The sequence below is a fragment of the Euprymna scolopes genome, chromosome 15 (assembly GCF_053919585.1).
Source record: "Euprymna scolopes isolate OS-2025 chromosome 15, ASM5391958v1, whole genome shotgun sequence".
Taxonomy (NCBI): Eukaryota; Metazoa; Mollusca; class Cephalopoda; order Sepiida; family Sepiolidae; genus Euprymna; species Euprymna scolopes.
The window spans coordinates 14069072-14089442 of record NC_136496.1 but is presented as its reverse complement, the minus strand read 5'-3'; the positions used below and the strand labels follow the sequence as shown (position 1 = coordinate 14089442).

General features: G+C 33.7%; 1 protein-coding gene across 19 annotated transcripts in view; it reads right to left on the bottom strand.

Moving 5' to 3' along the window:
• The window catches only part of LOC145293736 (rho guanine nucleotide exchange factor 7-like), a 624934-nt gene that overhangs the window by 19754 nt on the left and 584809 nt on the right, over positions 1-20371 (bottom strand). For 13 of the 19 annotated variants that reach the window (XM_080140205.1, XM_080140207.1, XM_080140208.1 and 10 more), the window contains one exon: positions 3142-3196. The exons of the other annotated variants lie outside the window; for them this stretch is intronic. In XM_080140205.1, the coding sequence (XP_079996331.1) occupies positions 3142-3196 (55 nt within the window). The remainder of the gene's footprint in view (positions 1-3141; positions 3197-20371) is intronic. 19 annotated transcript variants of the gene reach the window in all.

Sequence of the window (20371 nt, the reverse complement as noted above, 5' to 3'; positions counted from 1 at the left end):
GCAGAACAGAGGAACAGTGTTCCACAGGCAGGCAGTTCTGGGAAAGAATCTTTATTTGTGGAATCTGTATGTAGATTTAGGCACAGATAGAGAGTAAGGGAAATCATTTATGGTGGTTTTAGCTAGTCGAGTGTTTTCTGTGAAAGTTTGGCAAGGGGAGACAATAGATTGGAGTTCAGTCGAGCATTGCTCTGAAAATAACAACAGAGCAGAGACAGATTTGCAATGTCTCTTTTGCGAGGAAGAGAAAAGTGCATTATCTACTAGGTTTCAAAACCGGTTTTGAACTCTAGCAAGGCTGGATAGGGTGCACCAGGCAGATACTGCCCAGCTATGGCAACAGTACACCATTTTAGGGTGCACCTGGCTCTTATACAGATAGAGGATGGCATCGGCAGTGGGATGAGTGATAGAGTTATAGATGCAACTATTATTCCAGCGATCTTGGCCACAGATTTGATGTATGTGTTCCATTTTAGATCAATGCTCCTTGAAGACTGAGATATGATCCAAAGATATGGAATCAGTGGCTAGCAAGAAAAATCATATTCGGTAAGATCTGGGCAAGCTGATTTGGGGAATGTTCTTTTAATGTGCATGAAGAAAGCAAAGACAGATGGTGGACGGATATCATTTTTAAATCATGTACATGTAGCATCCCAGACTCATCTTTCAAATTGGTACAGTTCTAATATTTTAGAACCCCCAATTTTTTTTTTTTTTTTTTAGATAAAGATGTTTAGTTTCGATTTAAGCATACTTTACGGCCGGGTTTTGTTGGGTATTCGTGCTAGCTTAGATAAATATTTTTTGCGATATATTACATATGAATGAGTGTCCTGTGGATTTTCCACAGGTTCCGCTAGTATTAATTACTGCAATGCACAGATCTTAAAAAAACAAAAAGATAAGATCAATCTAGTCGAATTTAAAAGCCATTTTAATTACTTTAATTGTTTAAAATTCACAGTCGACTTTTTCTTTCATAATAATAATACAAACACCTTTTAACTTAAGTCTAATGTTAAGAAATTAAACGACTGTTTTTTTTGTTTTTTTTTTGGGGGGGGTCTCAAATTCATCTTTCAAATTGGTTCGATTTAGAAAGACATGCTATTTGGAAGACATCAAATGTAATGTCATACTGGATAAATTTTTTTTTTCAGCTGTTAGTATCACTGGAGTGCTAAATCTCAATTTGATCCAACAATAAAAATAGGAAAATTGATCGCTGTTGAATATACATGGATTAAGCATTGCAGCATGATTTTGTAAAACCAAATATAAATATGTCAGATGCACAGAAATGTGAAAAGCGTCCACAAAATTATTAAAAGCAGACAAAAATTAATGAAAATTATTTTTAAAAATTAGTTTGTTTTTTATTTTTGTTAAACTAAAAAGCAAACTTATTTCAAACATTAGCACCCAGAATATTTTACATGAAGATGTTCTGTTTCAAATGTCACGTGTAAAATCAAGTTCATGCTGAATACGTTCCTTCCAACTGTTAGTATAATGAGATTCAATTTGATCCAATAATAAAAATAAGAAAATCATTGATTGCCTTCGAATATACACGAATTAAGCATAGCAGCAGCTTTTTTGTAAAAACAAATATAAATATGTGGAATGCACCCAAATATCAAAAGCGTCCGCAAAATTATTAAAAGCAAATAAAAATTAATGAAAATAAAAAAATAAAAATTTCTGATTTTTTTCAGATGAGGATAAATTATTTGGATTCTTCAGACTACTCTTGTTTGGTCGATGTAACCTCCAACCTTCTTCAGGTGTATCTTATTAAACTCTGGAATCAAACTCTAAAATCTGTTGAACGGAACCCTCTATTTAGTTCATGGGGGTAGCATGCTCTTGTTTTGTCTAAAGTAATTTTATTGTTGGGACGCACCCCTATTACTAGGAACAATGAACTATTCCATGACATCACTTTCATTGATGACATTGTTTCTGGGTGATGAGAAGCAGTTTGCAACAGAGTCTGTGACAGACACGCAAAGCAGGTGGTTTTTCACAACTAGTCCTGCCATGAGCAAATATTTTGTTCAATTCCCATTTTTTATGTATTTTTTGTTCAGCATATTTATTTAATTGTTACTGTGTCTTTCTCGTCAATTATTCAACCACTAACACCACAATAGTTATATATTCGTTGCAGATGATCGTCCAATGTGTTTTTCAGTCTATATAATTTCTAAAGATCAACTTTTGTTTTTGTCCTGATATATATACTTGGCAGCGAAATGAAACACACAAAGCTGGTTATAAAATATTTTCTGTTCAAATCAACCTTTTGATTTTAGTTTAGAATGACAGTTATGACGTCAGGGAAGGCGTACATGGCAACATGAGGGTCGGTGAGTGAAGAAAGATGTGTCACTTGTCCTGCCCATTGAAGTCAATCTCTGCTCTCTCCTGTTGTTTGCCCCTCTATTTTATTGGCAGAGATCACGTCAAACATTCCACCATGCATTGTCTTGAAATGTCGGTCAGTCTTGCTGACTTAATCGTCGGGGAGTCTACATTCCCCCATTTTGACTTCTTTGATGTCATTCCTGGGGCACCTACCAAATATCCAACAGTAATTTGAACACGTGGCACAGTGGATAAAGTATTTGGTAACATTACATCATAAAGTCACACACTTCTAGAGGATGAAGAATCAATCCTCAGTGCGAACCACATTCAAAATACTATCGTAAATGACTAAGGACCTCCACCCGGTCATGATTAATGAAACAAGAGCATGTAATCATCATGGATTAAATAAAGTTTCGTTCGAAAATCTGTGCAGATTCCAGAGTTTGACAGAAAGGTTCACAAGTTCAACAAGATACACCTGAAGAAGGTTGGAGGTTACATCAGCCAAAACGTTGTAAAAAAAACATAATGCTCAAGCTACGGATAGTAGTTTGAAGAATTCAAATAATAGAAAAAAAAAAAATTTTAACTTAAAATTAAAGTACACACTTATTTTTAATTAATTAATGTTTTATAAGTAAAGAAAATTAGTTTTATAGAATTTAAAAGAACAGAAATTTGCAGAAACACGGCCATGACGACTCGTAAGATTAAACTGATCATCACACAGAGATATACAGACTTGGATATTTTGCTCACCAAACTTAATTCTTTCAGGTGATCTTTCAAGGCATAAACGGTGTCGACCAGCCCCCTAAAAATAAGAATAAATGCAATAAAAATATAAAGGTGACGTGTGGGTTATTAATTATTTTGTTTTTAGCAAAAAGACTTAGTATTTAAAAAAAAAAAAAAAAAAAATCATTTTTCTTTCAAAAGTTAAAACAAATCAGAAACAGAAACAATCCAATAGAGAAACAGACGGAAACAGAGAAGCAAAAAAGATGTTCAAATACATGGGGCACAGTTAGAAAATAGTACTATTTACAAGTTTAACAGCACAAATGAACTTTGATACTTGACTTTTGCCTTTGAAACTTTCAAACTGTAACCAAGGAAAAATTGTCAGCATAAAGGCCTAAAAGTCAATTTCAAATTCTGAAGAGTCTCAGGGTTCCTGTTTGAATTTTTCAAATGAGGATTGCTTCTTCAATTCATTTGGATTGGTCTGACTACTGTTCTCATCTTGAGTGTTATGTTCAGCATGGATTCATGGCATAGCGAAAAAATTCAATTGTAGTATTACACATTTTTGGAGGTTGAAGGTGCAGTCCTCAGTGCGGTTGACACTCAAAATACAATTGCAAATTACTTAGGATTTCTACCCAGTCATGGCTTATAGTACAAGAGCATGCTACTTTCGTTCAAAATTCACTGCAGATTCCAGAGTTTGATAGAAATATTCCTGAGGTCGACAAGATACACCTGAAAAAGGTCAGATGTTACATCGACCGAAATGTTGTGAAAATAAGTAGTCCAAATAATCCAAATAATATGAAGAGTCACAGTTTAATTAGTGTCTGATTTTTTTTTTTTATGTAGTGGTCGGATATATACAAACGATCATTGTCATCCGAAATTTAAAAAAAAAAAAACATGATTTGAAGCCGTTTAAATATGAAGCTGTTTAGCCTTTTAATTAGATTAGACTGTGACTAGGTATAACTGAACAGATAGCCGAAAACACCTGCGTAACAGAACAACAGTCTGTTATCAATTAAATACATAGCAAATATATTTTATACACTTGGATATAATGTTTACTCACAGCATTTCCAAATCATCACATCGCGAAGTAGTGACAAACAAACAAATCATTTGTTGGTTTAGATTCAAGTTTAAAATGGCAAAACATCAATCGTTGTCCATAAGAATTGTAGGCGATATTACATATTAACTCATCCAAATAAGCTTTGGTTTTGAAAGTCTTGAGAAGTAAAAACGGTATTAAGTCGAAGATCCTGCCAACAACAATCCTTTACTCGATCTCAAAACTCTACTAATATTTTGTGTTCTTTACTTAATCTATTGCACATCTATTTATTATTAATTAGATTTATTTTATTTTATTGATGTAAAAAATTAATACTTTTAGAACTTTGTTAACATTCATTTATTTTCATTTCCATATATTATTTAATATATTATATGTGAAAAATTTATAGTTTTGGAACTATGTCAACATTTATTTTCTTTTGGGCATTTCATTTAAAATATTGCCTGTAAACAAAATTTATATTTTTGGAACTATGTCAACATTAATTTTCTTTGGAATATTTCATTTAAAATATTGCATGTAGAAAATTTTATAATTTTGGAATTATGTCAATACTCATTTTCTTTTGAACATTTTATTTAAAATATTGCATGTAGAAAATTTAAATTTTTGGAACTATGTGAACACTCATTTTCTTTTGAACATTTTATTTAAAATATTGCATGTAGAAAATTTAAATTTTTGGAACTATGTGAACACTCATTTTCTTTTGAACATTTTATTTAAAATATTGCATGTAAAAAAATTTAAATTTTTGGAACTATGTGAACACTCATTTTCTTTTGAACATTTTATTTAAAATATTGCATGTAAAAAAATTTAAATTTTTGGAACTATGTGAACACTCATTTTCTTTTGGGCATTTCATTTAAAATATTGCATGTAAAAAAATTATAGTTTAAGAACTATGCCAACATTCATTTTCTTTTTCCATGTTTTATTTAAAACATTGTATGATAATTCATATATTTGGAACTGTGTCAACATTCATTCACTGTTTTTCATTTATTTAAAAATACATCTAATTTATTTTATATTGAAAAATATTTTATATTCAATTTTCTGTTATTTCTATAAACATGTCTCTGTAAATAAACATATTTTAAACATTTTTTGTTTTTATAAATCAGTACACGGATATCTTTATTTTTTAAAAACAATTTTCTTTTGACCTACAATTTATGCGCAGTCTTGAAAAGAACTAACATTGTTTCCTTTCAAAACCGTAACTCATTTGGATGCGTTCATATGTGCTATCGCTGATTTGTGCTGTTAAATCAGAGAAAATTGGTATTTCCTGACTGTGCCCCTGTCGTATCATTGAACCAACATGTGAGCTTGGTCAAAAGATGGACTGAGAGTTTTGAAAAAAAGGCAGAGGAAAAAAATTAGCAAAAGACCAACACCACATTTGTTAGAGGGCGAAAAGCGTTATCGATCAGGGGATTTGTGAGAAAAAAGACAGCTCCAAGCAATTGAAAGAGCAGAAAAAAAGGGGAAGAAATTATATTGACACAGGACAAGATTAGATACAGTTCCTCTTAAGATCTTTTGTGAATCACCAAAGACATGCTCGTTGTCATTAAGAACAAAAGGTTCTTGTCAAGAATTTTTCCTATATTAAAAAACAAAAATAAAGCAGTATTTGTATGATAAGCATACCCATGATAAAACGAAAATCTCACATTCCAAAAATCACATAAATTGATTGTTTAGGCCTCTTGATTCCTTGGGGAACATGGGGCTGCAATGACACTTCTTCAATGAACCCGGTTATTACTAATCCTCTTCATTTTGGCCCATGTCATTTTGGCAGCTCTGGTCTCAGTCTCAAAGCTCACACTGGCTTCACCTATTATGAACTCTACTAGAGAGGATCCTTCTCGGACCAAGAAGTTCACAGATGATGTTGTTGCGGTTTCTGTAACTTTCTTTTACAAAATTGGGGTGCTGGCCCCATTCTAACCCCCAACCTGGAGGACCAGTGAGTGCTCTTAGTATGATCTCTACCCTTCAACCAGGAGACAAATCTCCCGCCAGCATAGCTATTCAGGTCTTGGAGACACCCAAGCCCTCTAACCATGCTAAGGTTGCACTCATTAGGGGGCATGAATTGATTAAGTAGTTTTATTTTTAAATAAGTAAATAAAATTTTATGGGTAACTAAAGAAAGAGACTAAAGTCTTGCCTGTTATTTCAAAAACAATCTACAAAAAAGAAGTGAGATAACTAAATATAATTCAAACTTTCAAGATTTAAGCTGTCATGCATACAAATTCTCATTAATCAGATAAAAATAAAACTACCTGATCAATTTACGTAACTTTTGGAATATGATATTTTCATTCCATCATGGATACATACATCAGAATTTTCTTTATTTTTGTTTTTTTTTTAATATCGCGAGAATTCTGGACAAAGACCAAACAAAAAAATAAACAAATGCTTATCCAAAAATCATCAATTTATAAAGTCAACCTTTGTTCTTCTGTTATATGAACACAATAACCTGAACGATCAACATAAAAATATAAAAAGAATTGATTACTGTATGTCAGGGTTTCCCAACAGGGTCCGTATTGCTCATCCGAAGGGCGGGGATGCCAAATTTATCATATAGGGGGTCCTGGAGATCCTTCCAGTAGGAGGGGGGTGAAAGACAGAGCTTCTAGTAACATTACTAGGTGTTTCTCAACCCATTTTCTTTGGGATTTACAATTCATGTGGAAATTGATTGCATCACACTTGTTTTCAATTGGAAAAATTAATTCAAGAATTAAACCTCAAACAAAAATCTTCATATTGATCGGGGATTCTTGCAATTATTATTCTGATTTTTATCCCAGTGATGATTGTATAATCAATTTTTATTGATTATTGTATTAGCAATTTTTATTGATGATTCAATTATCAATTTTTATTGATTATTGTATTAGCAATTTTTATTGATTATTGTATTAGCAATTTTTATTGATTATTGTATTGGCAATTTTTATTGATTATTGTATTAGCAATTTTTATTGATTATTGTATTAGCAATTTTTATTGATTATTGAATTAGCAATTTTTTTTTTATTAAATTAGCAATTTTTTTATGATTAAATTAGCAATTTTTTTATGATTAAATTAGCAATTTTTTTATGATTAAATTAGCAATTTTTTTATGATTAAATTAGCAATTTTTTTATGATTAAATTAGCAATTTTTTTATGATTAAATTAGCAATTTTTTTATGATTAAATTAGCAATTTTTTTATGATTAAATTAGCAATTTTTATCGATGATTAAATTAGCAATTTTTATCGATGATTAAATTAGCAATTTTTATCGATTATTAAATTAGCAATTTTTATCGATTATTAAATTAGCAATTTTTATCGATGATTAAATTAGCAATTTTTATCGATGATTAAATTAGCAATTTTTATCGATTATTAAATTAGCAATTTTTATCGATTATTAAATTAGCAATTTTTATCGATTATTAAATTAGCAATTTTTATCGATTATTAAATTAGCAATTTTTATCGATTATTAAATTAGCAATTTTTATCAATTATTAAATTAGCAATTTTTATCGATTATTAAATTAGCAATTTTTATCGATTATTAAATTAGCAATTTTTATCGATTATTAAATTAGCAATTTTTATTCATTATTAAATTAGCAATTTTTATTCATTATTAAATTAGCAATTTTTATCGATTATTAAATTAGCAATTTTTATTCATTATTAAATTAGCAATTTTTATTCATTATTAAATTAGCAATTTTTATTCATTATTAAATTAGCAATTTTTATTCATTATTAAATTAGCAATTTTTATTCATTATTAAATTAGCAATTTTTATTCATTATTAAATTAGCAATTTTTATTCATTATTAAATTAGCAATGGTATGATTTATTAATTGGTCCACTTGATTTATAGTTGTCAATGTTCCCATTCAATCGACAGAATAGACCCTTGTTGAATAAACTATATGAAATATTCAATTATTTATTTTCATTTGAATTATGAATTACCCTACTACTAACATTATTACGTAAGGGTGCTTGTAGGGAGGGGGCGGTTAAAAAATAAGTTAAGAAACCCTGCTGTAAGTGAACCTTGTAATAGGTAGTAATACATTGAGTAAGTGGCTTGTAATGTATATGGGAAACGGCCTGGTTGTACTGATATCATTTTCATACTCTTCATACTCCTTGTAACTCTTTCTTTGTGACTATAAGCCAATACTCCCCCCCCCCAAAAAAAAGTCGACCCATTTAAATAGGTTTGAGTTTATTAATACATTTAAATATCTTTAAGGGAAAATACACTACTGCTACAAAAAAGGCAAGATCAAAGTGTAGCATCTGTTCTTCAGATGCTGCACTTCCATTTCTTGTTCTCTTTCGTTGGAGGAGCAGTCCTTCACGACTGAGACAATTTTTTTTATTTTTATACCTTTTCTCCACGTTAAAAAACGCCCCTGGTGTCTAACTCTGTCCCATGGGGAGGCATTGTAAATAGGTACAAACGTAGGCAAAAACAATATTACAGTGCGTATCAACTGACTTTCCAAGTCTTCTCTCATCTAAGGCAATGACGCCGATCTTATTCAGACATCAAGCTGTCAACCAAGTCTAAAATATATCCTGGAACAAACAGAGATGCCAAATCATACTTAAATCTGTCAGACACATATGTTATAATCTTATTTAATGAAAGCAAGAACGAAATCACAGCACGTATCAATTGACTTTTGTCATCTGTCACTTCAGACAGTAATCAGTGATCAAACAACACCTACTCTGAAATCAAATACTTGACCAAATACGGAATATCCTCGGCTCTAGTAATAATAGAGATGCTATATTCTACTGAAATGTTAAATACATATCTTTTATTTATTTATTTGCGGACTGTTATCCTCATCTTCATAGTTGTTTCATGATGTTTCAGCCAACTATTCCTCTGGCCTTCATCAGGTGGTTAACTGCGATGGGATAGGAATGCAGAGTTTCCCAACTGTATCCTCAGTAATTACTGCCTTCCATAGTTGTTGCCACGTTTTTGCCCAACTAATCCTCTGGCTGGCTTTGGGTAGGATTGAAACTGCTATCTTCAGAAAATGCTCACGTGGAACCATAGAGATTAAACACCTCTATGTACGGACATTGTTCTTTAATATTCTTTGGATTATTTAGATTACTATTCTTAGCTTGAGTGTCATTTTCACAATGTTTTAGACAATGTGACCTTCTTTTGGTGTATCTTACCGAACTCAGCATAATCACGTTGGCGCACCAGTTCTTGTTAGATCACCGAAATTAAGCAACGTTAAGCCTGGTTAGTACCAGATGAGTGACCAATTTGAGAATTCCAGGGGCTGTATGTAGGAGGATGTCAACACCTTCTTCCTAGAATTGCAAAAACCTAACGTCATCATTTCCCCTTAACGGGGATATGCATGTGACTGAGGACCACTTGCAAATTTCATACTCTCATGCAACTTCCTCCTCGTCAGCTGGGGTCAGAAAAAATTGGTTGATATATGTACTAGCCAAATACCCAGCATTGCCCAGGATTGGATTACATAGGTGGATATATGTACTAGCAAAATACCCGGCGTAGCCTGGGATTGGATAAAATAGGTGTATATGTACTAGCAGAATACCCAGCGTCACCTGGGATTGTATGACATAGGTGGATATATGTACTAGAATACCTGGCATCGCCTGGGATCAGATAAGATTGGTTGATATATGATATATAAAATAGGTGTATATGTACTAGCAGAATACCCAGCGTCACCTGGGATTGGATGACATAGGTGAATATATATACTAGCAGAATACCCGACATGGCCCAGGATTGGATGAAATAGGTGGAATGTTTCCTAGCTGAATACCTGGCATCGCCTGGGATCGAATAAGATCGGTTGATATATGTACTAGCAAAATACTTGTCATCGCCTGGGACTGTATGGCATAGGTGGATATATGTACTAGCAGAATACAAAGCATAGCCTGGGATTGGATGAAATAGGTGTATATGTAGTAGCAGAATACCCAGCATGGCCCGGGATTGGATGAAATAGGTGGAATGTTTCCTAGCAGAATACCCGGCGTCGCCTGGGGTCGGATAAGATTGGTTGATATATGTACTAGCAAAATACCCAGTGTCGCCCGGAATTGGATGACATAGGTGGATATATGTACTAGGAGAATACCCAGCGTAGCCCAGGATTGGATTAAATAGGTGTATTTGTGTTAGCAGAATAACCGGTGTCGCCCAGGATTTGATGACATAAGTGGAATGTTTCCTAGCAGAATACCCAGCATCGCCTGGAATCAGATAAGATTGGTTGATATATGTACTAGCCAAATACCCGGCGTCACCCAGGATTGGATGAGATAGGTGGATATATGTACTAGCAGATTACCTGGTGTCGCTCGGGATTGGATGACATAGGTCAATAATTTTACTAGCATCATATCCGGCGTTGCTCAATATTGGAAGAAATTGGTGGATATATATACTAGCAGAATGCCCGGCATTGGATGACATAGGTTGATATATGTACTAGCAGAATATCCCACGGAGACTGGGATTGGATGGAATAGGTGTATATATATATTAGCAAAATACCTTGCGTCACCCGGGATTGGATGACAGAGATGGATATATGTACAAGCACATTACCCCGCAGGGCCCATGATTGGATGAAATAGGTGGACAGTTTCTTTAGGGAGTAATCTATATTTTTAATTTTTTATGTTATTATCCGGGAATGATGTGATGGTTGTAGTGGTGGGTAGGAAGAAGCATGATTATGTTAATAATGCTCTTGTTAAGGTGCTCTTGCGTTTTCTTTTGGGGGTTGGGTTGGAGAGACTAATGTCCGTTTTGAGGTAAAAATGCTTGTGAAATTGTTTCATATATGTATTTAAATTACCCGTCTTAGTGTAGGTAAAATTATTTTAAGTATGTGTTGTATATTACCCGTCTTTGCAAAGGTCAAATTATTCATATACATGCTGTAAATTACTTACCATAGGTAAGATACAATTATTTCATACATGTAATACCCGTCCTAGCTCAAAATAGCAAATGATACATACACATTAAAAATTCCTCTCTCCGAAGAATAAAAAATATATTAAAAATCAAATTCAATTTTCTCATTGTTTATACGGTCCCCAGCAACACCAGGTAGCCCCACTAGTCTATAATATAAATCTCACCTGTCTGTTTGAATGTATGTATGTTTGTATGTCGGCCTAAAACTTTTGACAGAGGCAACAGATTTTCACGAGATCGGTATCATTTTGAAGCTTGATGTCTTGGATGACAAATATCAAAAACTTGGCCAAAAACATTAATTCCTTCACTCTCAACTGGTCAGATTTTTACAAGGAGGGGTCGATTTTTTTGCAAGTCATCGTATCGATTGGATTGACTTTACCTAATTTTAACGTTCTGAACTTCCGGTCGCATCGTGGAGTAGCTGTAAGATGTCAGGATTTCTTTCCCTTTCTTTTCCCCCTTTGCGTCACAGGTTTGAGCCTGCCTGCCTACTACTTTTTTTTTTTGATCAGCACACACCTCTAAACACCCGGCACCGACGCTAGTAACATATAAAGTACTTGGTAAAATTCAGTTCTAAGTGAAACTCTTCTGGAGGATGAAGGTTCAATCCTCAGTGCAGGAGATATTAAGAATACAATTGCAAATTACTAAAGACATGGTTGATAGAATGAAAACATGCTACTCTCATGGATTAAATGAGATTCAAAATTCCATGCAGATTTTCGAGTTCAAGAGAAAGATTCCTTGGTTCGACAAGATATATATCTGAAGAAGGTCTGAGTAGTCCGAATAATACAAATCATCAATCCTCACCTCAAAAACTGAGAAACACAGATTTTGCTTGACTCTCTTGTCCAATCTCAAGTTTGCCCTTCCTATGTAGTCATCAAGGCAAATCACACTTGAAATGATAGATTTCATTATTATTATAGTTTGGAGGTGACAAATATTTTTAATAGTCTTTGTCTGTATGAATACTAGTGGGGAGGCCTAACGTTGTGTGGGATTGAATCAGGATCAACAAATGTTCCACACTTCCAATATTTTTATTATAATAGAAATTGATGAAATTGCTTATTTTTCAATGTAATCGGTGGATTACCAGCTCTAATTGGGGACACATACACACACACACACACATACACATACACACACGCAGCAGAAGAAAACTTTACATGCGTTGTTGCAGTGACTTAGTCCACAATACATCGAAGTCTATATTGCACTGTTGAGAATGTACTATTGATTTTATAAGATTTTTTAATATAACAACTTGAATCAAAGCATAAAATGAAAACGTCAAGTATCATGGCTCAATTGAGCTCTAAACAGAAACATTAATTTCTAAGGCACTCCTGTCTTATCAAAGAATCTATTGTTAATTTTATACACCAGACCGTTCTGTTTGTGCAATGATAAAACTTCTCAAACACACTTGTGTTATTAGGCTGTGTAAGAGTGTTAACTTTAGTCAAAATCAAACTGCTCCTCCTTTAATCAGAATTTTTTTGATTATCGATACTTATTATTCTGATACAAAACCTAAGAACACTTCCAGACATATAAAGTACATTTGTATGAAATTTTTAAAAAAAATTAGACACCTCAAAGGCATATGGATATGATTTCATCCCTGCTATACTAATTTAGAAATGCTCTGCTGAGGTAGCTCCCATACTTTCTAGACTCTACAACAAATGCCTTGCTGAATCTTGCTTCCCTAATAGCTAAAAGATGGCCTCTGTTGTACCAGTGTACAAGAATTCTAGTGAAAAAAAATTACCCTCTCAATTACCGCCCTAAGATGATATATAAAGCATATAATAAAATCTATATATTTATAATGCAGTAACTTTAATGTATGTATGTACATCATGGTTTCCAGATTATAAATTATTCTATCATGAAATCATATTTATTAAAACGGAAGATAGAAAATGGTAACATACTATGAACATTAATTAGTATGCAGATACACTAATTTAATGTAGTATGTTAGCATCTTCTATCATCCTTTTTAATAAATAGGATCTCCCGATCACCGAAAACGCAAGATAAAAAAAAAAAAAAATTTTTTTTTTTTTAAATGATGTTGCTTGTGGGCCATGCGTGAAACTAACTTGGTCTTCTCGCGATGGGCTCAAGAGTGGCATATGTTCTGTTTAAAAATGGTAAAATTATATTATGGGGTTTCCATTTACGCCAGGTATCCATACAATGGAAACATGTCATAGACTCCTATAAGGATATTGGAGATAAACCATAATAACCAGATATATTCTGACACTACATTAACCAGATTACTTAGATAAATACTTTTACAGTTTTAACAAAAGGGCTACAATAATATCACAGGTTTCCATTTATTACATATGAAACATTATTTATTACATATGAAAGATGCCACTGCAGAATTTCCACAGATCGTGCTAGTATTAAATGAAAGCAGTAAAGAAAATATAACAAAATAAGAAAACTGGTCAGAATAGTACTGCTTGTTGCATAATTATTCTGAAGAAATAAAATTCATCAACTTTTAGGTGAGAATTATGAAACCTTAAAAATTCCTGTCAAATTTTTTTGACGATGGATGAACTGACAAGATGCCTTCAATTTTCCAGACTTTTTTTTTTTGTACAGGCATATAAATTGTTGAAGACTCTTGAAAACTCAGTATGTTGTTGCTATACATCTGATGAGATGGCTGGCTAACTTTTATGATTTCAGCTTCAAATAAACAGCTACAGCAGGAATTGGAATACACCCTACCAAAGTCTGATTGTCACAGCTGGTGAATTTCAAAAATGCAATCTGGACGTGAGAACACTTTAGAAGAACGATATGCAATAAAATTCTGTTTTAAACTTGGAAAATATGCCACAGAAACATATGGAATGCTCCACACTGCTTTTATACTATCAAATGAAGAATTTTATGGATTAGGACCGTCGAGTGTTTATAGAGACAATAAGTGCACAGTTTGATGGCAGTGTGGAAACTGTACGCATAATTATTCACGAGGAACTGAAGATGCAGAACATTTGTGCAAAGTTTGTCTCAATGCGTACGGTTCACAATGTAATCCTTGTCACAAACTATTTGACCAATATGGGCATCAAGACAGTTTTTCACCCTCTCTATAGTCCAGACCTTGCTCCCTGTGACCTTTGGTCATTCCCTAAGCTCAAGGAACACTTTAAAAGCTGTCATCATGAGACGGCTGAGGAGATGAAAGAGACTGTGATGAGGGAGTTGTTGGAACGGTACAACAAGTGCATTGCAACCAGAGGAGACCACTTTGAAGGAGACTAGAGTTTTTTATGCCTGTTCTATCAATAAAACTGGCCATACAAAAAAAGTCTGGAAACTTATTGAAGGCACCTCGTATATAAATGAGCTTTGCAAAAAGTGCAACGTAGCATTATGTGAACTGTATTGCTCTTTATTACGTGTAAATTTTATCTTGAATGCACAGCCTGTTTTATTTCTAAAATATATCACGTGTGTCCTGTCTTCGACTTACAGGGGAGTCAATACTTTGTTTTCTAAATAAACTAAATTACTTCTTCCTTTCAATTTGTGTAATCTAATCCACTTTTAGCCATGGCACAAAGTTTTAACTCAATAGTAAAAAGGTTTAGATAACCTTGAACTTAATATCATGATCATTGTTATGGCATTCATCCGAGTCGGTTGGGCCGACTCTTTCCAACAAGTTCCCCACATTCCAAACACTAGCAGAGCAGGCAGAACAATTCAAGACTGTTTTCATTATGAGTGCAAGTCATCCACGGTTCCAGCGACGGACCTCATAAAGATAAGTGAGGGCCCTGAATCAGTTTAACATTCTGCTTCAGTGCCCTGAGCCAGGTTTTGAGTTGACCACTATAATTGGGGGTGGAGCTGAATAGATAACTTCACTGATGAAGTCACCTGGGTGTTGTCGAAAGGTGTGGCTGAACCAATTAAGGCATCTGGTATGGGGACATTTGTGAAGAGAGTGGATCCTGTAGCAAGTGCAAATTGTACTGTTTGGGAAAAACTGTTGCCAGAGAATAAGGGGGATGCGGCATATGCGGTGATGGTTGAATGCATCCAGTTTGCATAGGTCACTTGCCCTCCCTATTTTTTTTTTTTTTTTTACAAGCGGGTCATCACTTATCAAAGCTTGAAAGCCAATCACTATAGGATAAAAGTTAATAGGTGGACTGTAGTCATCAGGACATCAACATAGTAGTCATTAGTAGTGATGTGACAGTGTCATTTGATGTGATGATGATGATGGAAAGACAGAGAATTGTTAGGGAAGGTTGTTATGGTATCAATTAAATACGCGCACACTTATTTGTGTATATCGATAAAGAAAAAAATCGTTTTTTTTTTCCTGATAATTACTGTTGACATGAACAAGCATTAAAAAAGAGCACTAACTGAAAACATATCTCAAAAAAAAAAAAAAAAAAAAAATGTCAGAAATGGCGTCTTCTGTCAATTTGAAAAGTACATCTAAATAGGTTACCCTTGTTAAGAAAAGCAGTTAATCATTTTTTGGGTGATCAAAATTTATTATTGGATCACCCACAAGCCAGATATGAAGAGTTTCTTTGGATAAGAAAAAACAAGATGGTGGAAATAAAGTCAAATGTCTATTAATTATTGTCCGACGAATTTGATCACTGTAAAAAGATAAATTATTTATTCATGCGAAATGGCACTTGGAAAAAACCCTTTGTTATGTAAATGAAGTAAAAAAAGAAGGGACCTTCTCATTTAAGTGAAGGTGAAAAATAGAAACCCAATGGAGAGTGAAAACAATGAACTCTCCTGTTGGAGTGGCAGTCAGAGATACAGATTAAGGAAGAAAAGGAAAACTTTTTTTAGAGCTTGAGAATTTCAAAAACTTCCTGAGATTGATTTTCTGAGAATCGTGAAATGAAATTCTGGGAATTAGAGGCAGAGTTAAGCCCACCTGATTCTCAATATAATGAAAGGCAAAAACAGCCTCAAGGAGACACTCTGCCAACTGCCTGGAGCTTTCACAATAGTTCGAGAGAAACCCCTGACTTAAGTCTCACCCTATTCTAAGCCTCTGATAGATAAGCCCCAACTTTACTAATGGAAGCTGCCAGCCCCCAGAGCATTTGTATTTAGAGTCACAACTTATGAACGACCAAAGTTTTGAAACTTTCAGTGAATAATTATTTTTTTGTTTATAAGAAAATAATTGTTTTTTTTTTCTTTATTTGTTGATTGCTCATTGAATTGAAGATGCAGTTGATTTCAGGTTTACCCTGACGCCCAGATGGTGAAAAAACAGACCAAGCTATTGTGAGAAGAGAACTCAGCACAAAGTCAAAGCAACATACAGCCAGACGTAGTAAACAGTGTTGCCTCACAGACTTAATGTTGTGGGCGTTTTGTGCATTCCGAACATCTGAGCAGTATTTTCCAGTGACTAGTGAGAGTCTGATCACCCTTGAAGGATCCACTCCTAGAAAAAAGTTAAAAGTGTAGCCACCAGGAGTTAAGGTTAGGGCCAAAGTGGTACATTTAAGCCCAGGTTGGGTTACATTTATGGTCCAGTGACCATGGCTCCTTTGTTTACATTGAAAGGTTCCAGGTTGAGTTACAGTGTGAATTTGGCCTAATTAGATTATTTAAGAGAATGGCTCAAAAAGAACTTGTTTACTTTTGACTTGAAGACGACCATATTTTGGCCGACTGAAAAGCAGGCCAGCGGAACAGTTTCACAGGTGGGCAATTCTAGGAAAAAAGCTTCGTTAAATTCATGTTTATATTTGGGCACAGATAGAGTGGAGGAAATTGTCGATAGTTGTTGTAGCTAGACGAGTGCTTTTTGTGTGAAAGCTTGACGGGGGGGGGGCATAGATTGAAGCTCAGACAGGTAGTCACTGTGAATATAACAGTAGAGCTAAGATAGACTAGCAATGTCTCTTCCGTGGGAAAGAGGTTGCAAGGAAAGGAAAAGGGCATCACTCACTGATTAAAAGGTTTTCCGCATGTCTGAATACCCTATATACCAAATTCCAAGTCTGTAAATCAAAATCTCGTTGATTGTAGAGGTTGAGAATTGTTCTCACACACACACATTTTCTCACTTTTATAGATATACTAGCAGGCTGCCTGACATTGCCCAGTTGTAAAATATGCAGTAACATTATATTTCGATTCATACAGAAACTGAGACATGTGCATGCGAGTATTATATCTTTTCTATACAGTTCACTTCTTGTCAGTAACAAAAAAAAAAAAATAAATAATCAAACAGAGATCAAAACTAAAACTTAAAGACAGTGAGTCAAGTACAATAATCATTAGACCAGCTTGACACAACCGTTACAAAGTCTTTTCAAACCTACTTAATCTTAATATAAAGAAGCTGTCATGTTTCACGGCTGTGCGTACACATTCATGAAACAGTTGGAAAACAGAGAAAAATCTGATGACTCCCCACATATCAATTTTGAACTCTTGGAAGCCTTTTTTGCAGATGAAAACAGTTTTAAAAGTTTTGCATCAGTCTGAATAACCTATATTTCAAGTCTGTACATTAAAAGTTTGTTGAGTATATAGTGTGAGAACTGTCCTCACACGCACACACACACACACACATCCCCACTTTTATAGATAGATTGTTTTATAGTCTTTGAAACACACAGATTCAATTATAATTAAGAGATCACGTGTAGTGAAAAACCATTCCCTACTGAGGTATGAGGAGGGGAGGTCTGCACTGATCTTCACAACCAACTATGGTTTTCACACCTTAATGAATAATATGCCTGAGCTATGAAGACATGTTTGCCACAAGGCTAAAAATTAAAACATGAACCAATAGCTGTTATATTACACATGCATATTTATAATGCCGTCGCTCGACCTTTACCTGGCAAATTTCATTTTTTTAATTTTCCCACCGATTTTCCCCAACGAAAACCCAAATATAAAGTTTTGCATGTGTTTGAATACCCTATATATTAAGTTTCATGTTTGCAGACCAAAACTGACAGAGTAGTTTGTTAGGTAAATTTAAAAAAAAATACATGTATGCATGCATAAATATATACAAAAAGAGGTTTGCGTTTACTATAACCTCTTTACACAAATATTACACAAGTATAATTCATGCAGAATGTCTGCATTAATATAATTACACATATTAGTTAACTAACGATGATAATCCTAAAATAAAACCAAAAAAAACTAATAGGGAATTGATTACACACACACACACACACACATATATATATATATATATATATATATATACATGCATACATACATATGAATATATATAAATATACATACATACACATATATATTAGTATAATATATATAATGTATTAGTCGGATTTCACTGCGGTTTGCTTAATCCGTGTTAGTCAATAGACTTTCTTGTGTGTGGCACTGTTGCTCAAATGGCAGAGTATCTGCCTCACATGCAATGGATTCAGGTTTCAAATCCACAGTTTGGACGTGTTACACTAATGAGCCCAAATGTGGATGAAACAAGAGTCTCAAACTCAGTTTGTTGGCTATCATGGATCTTGTGAACTGCGACGTTGCTTGACTGTGGAAATATATATATATATATATATATATATATATATATATATATGGCATCAGAATGTGTCGTAAAGAAATCAATATAGTGCTCGATCGCAAATGAGAGAGTTGAATTACAGATTATTTACTTAAAAATTGTTATTATTTCAGAGCCCTACCATGATTTTATTGATGTGGATTGACCTTTCATCATTTAAAAGGCCCTTAAAATCTGTAAAATCATCAGCAATTGACAAAATTAAAACAAATTGAAGAATGATGTTCAAAGACCACTAGTTTATTTATATATATATATATATATATATATATATATATATATTAGTACTTAAATTTATTTGTTTTATTGATTGGAATATAAAATGTTACAAAAATCATAGTCTACATTAATTCAAAGATTACCAATATTTTTTTTCAAGAAAACTATTTAAAAATATAAATAAAATTCCTAGCAGACGTATCATTCTAAGTTGCGCTCCGAAGAAAAACAAAGAATTTCTTGGTGATGCAAAGAAAATAGCAGAATATTCCGAAGAGGATCAACTTTCCAAAGGAGTCTGTTATAGTCTTTTAAAAAACAAATGCATAAAATAAACAGAAAAAAAGTCTAATAATAAAGTATCATGCTTGAACTTGTTCATTCCAAAGCATTTCAAGACGGTTCTACAAGACCATTTTCTAAGGGATGTAAGTGGTCCATGCATGAGGCTTGCAAAATAAAAGAACTGCTTCAATCAAAACACTTCAAGCATCCCTTTTAACATTTTGCCTCCCCCCCTTTCTTCATAAAGGAGTCACGACTTATCAAGGGCCAAGGGCGACTCAAGGATAAGGGTTAATGAGTGAACGGTGGTTATTGGGTCAACATCATATTAATCATTAATGATGGACATTAATTATAATTCAATTAAGAAGACAGCTAAACAAGAAGTTGTTTACATTGGACTTGAAGATGACCATATTGTAGTAGTCAGCTGGAAAGCAGGCCAGCAGAACAAAGGCAGGCAGTTCTATGAAAGAAACTTTGTTCATGGAGTCTGTGTTTAGATTAAGGCACAGATAGAGAGTAAGGGGCATTGTTGATAGTGGTTGTGGCTAGATAAATATTTTTTGTGCAAATTTGACAGGGGAGGGGACCATAGATTGGAGCTCAGACGAGCACTTTCCATGAAAACCGTCATAGAGCAGAGTTTGTAATGAAGCAAAGAATGTTAATTTTCCTCTCCCCAATGGTCCAGTTTACTACATCTTTCTTTTGATCTCCTCATCTTATCAGATTCCAGAATTCATCTAGTTTAGTGGAGTATCCAGATTAGTAATGTTACTTGAGGTAACATCACTCGGAGAAGGTGCCCCATCCCTTGGATGGGTCAGTGTATAGCTGTATTTAGAAGATATTAGCTGTGCGCCGAATACTATGTTATTATGAATATTTGGTCAGAGTTTAGATTTAAGCACAGATAGAGAGTGGGGGGAAGTTGAGGATAGC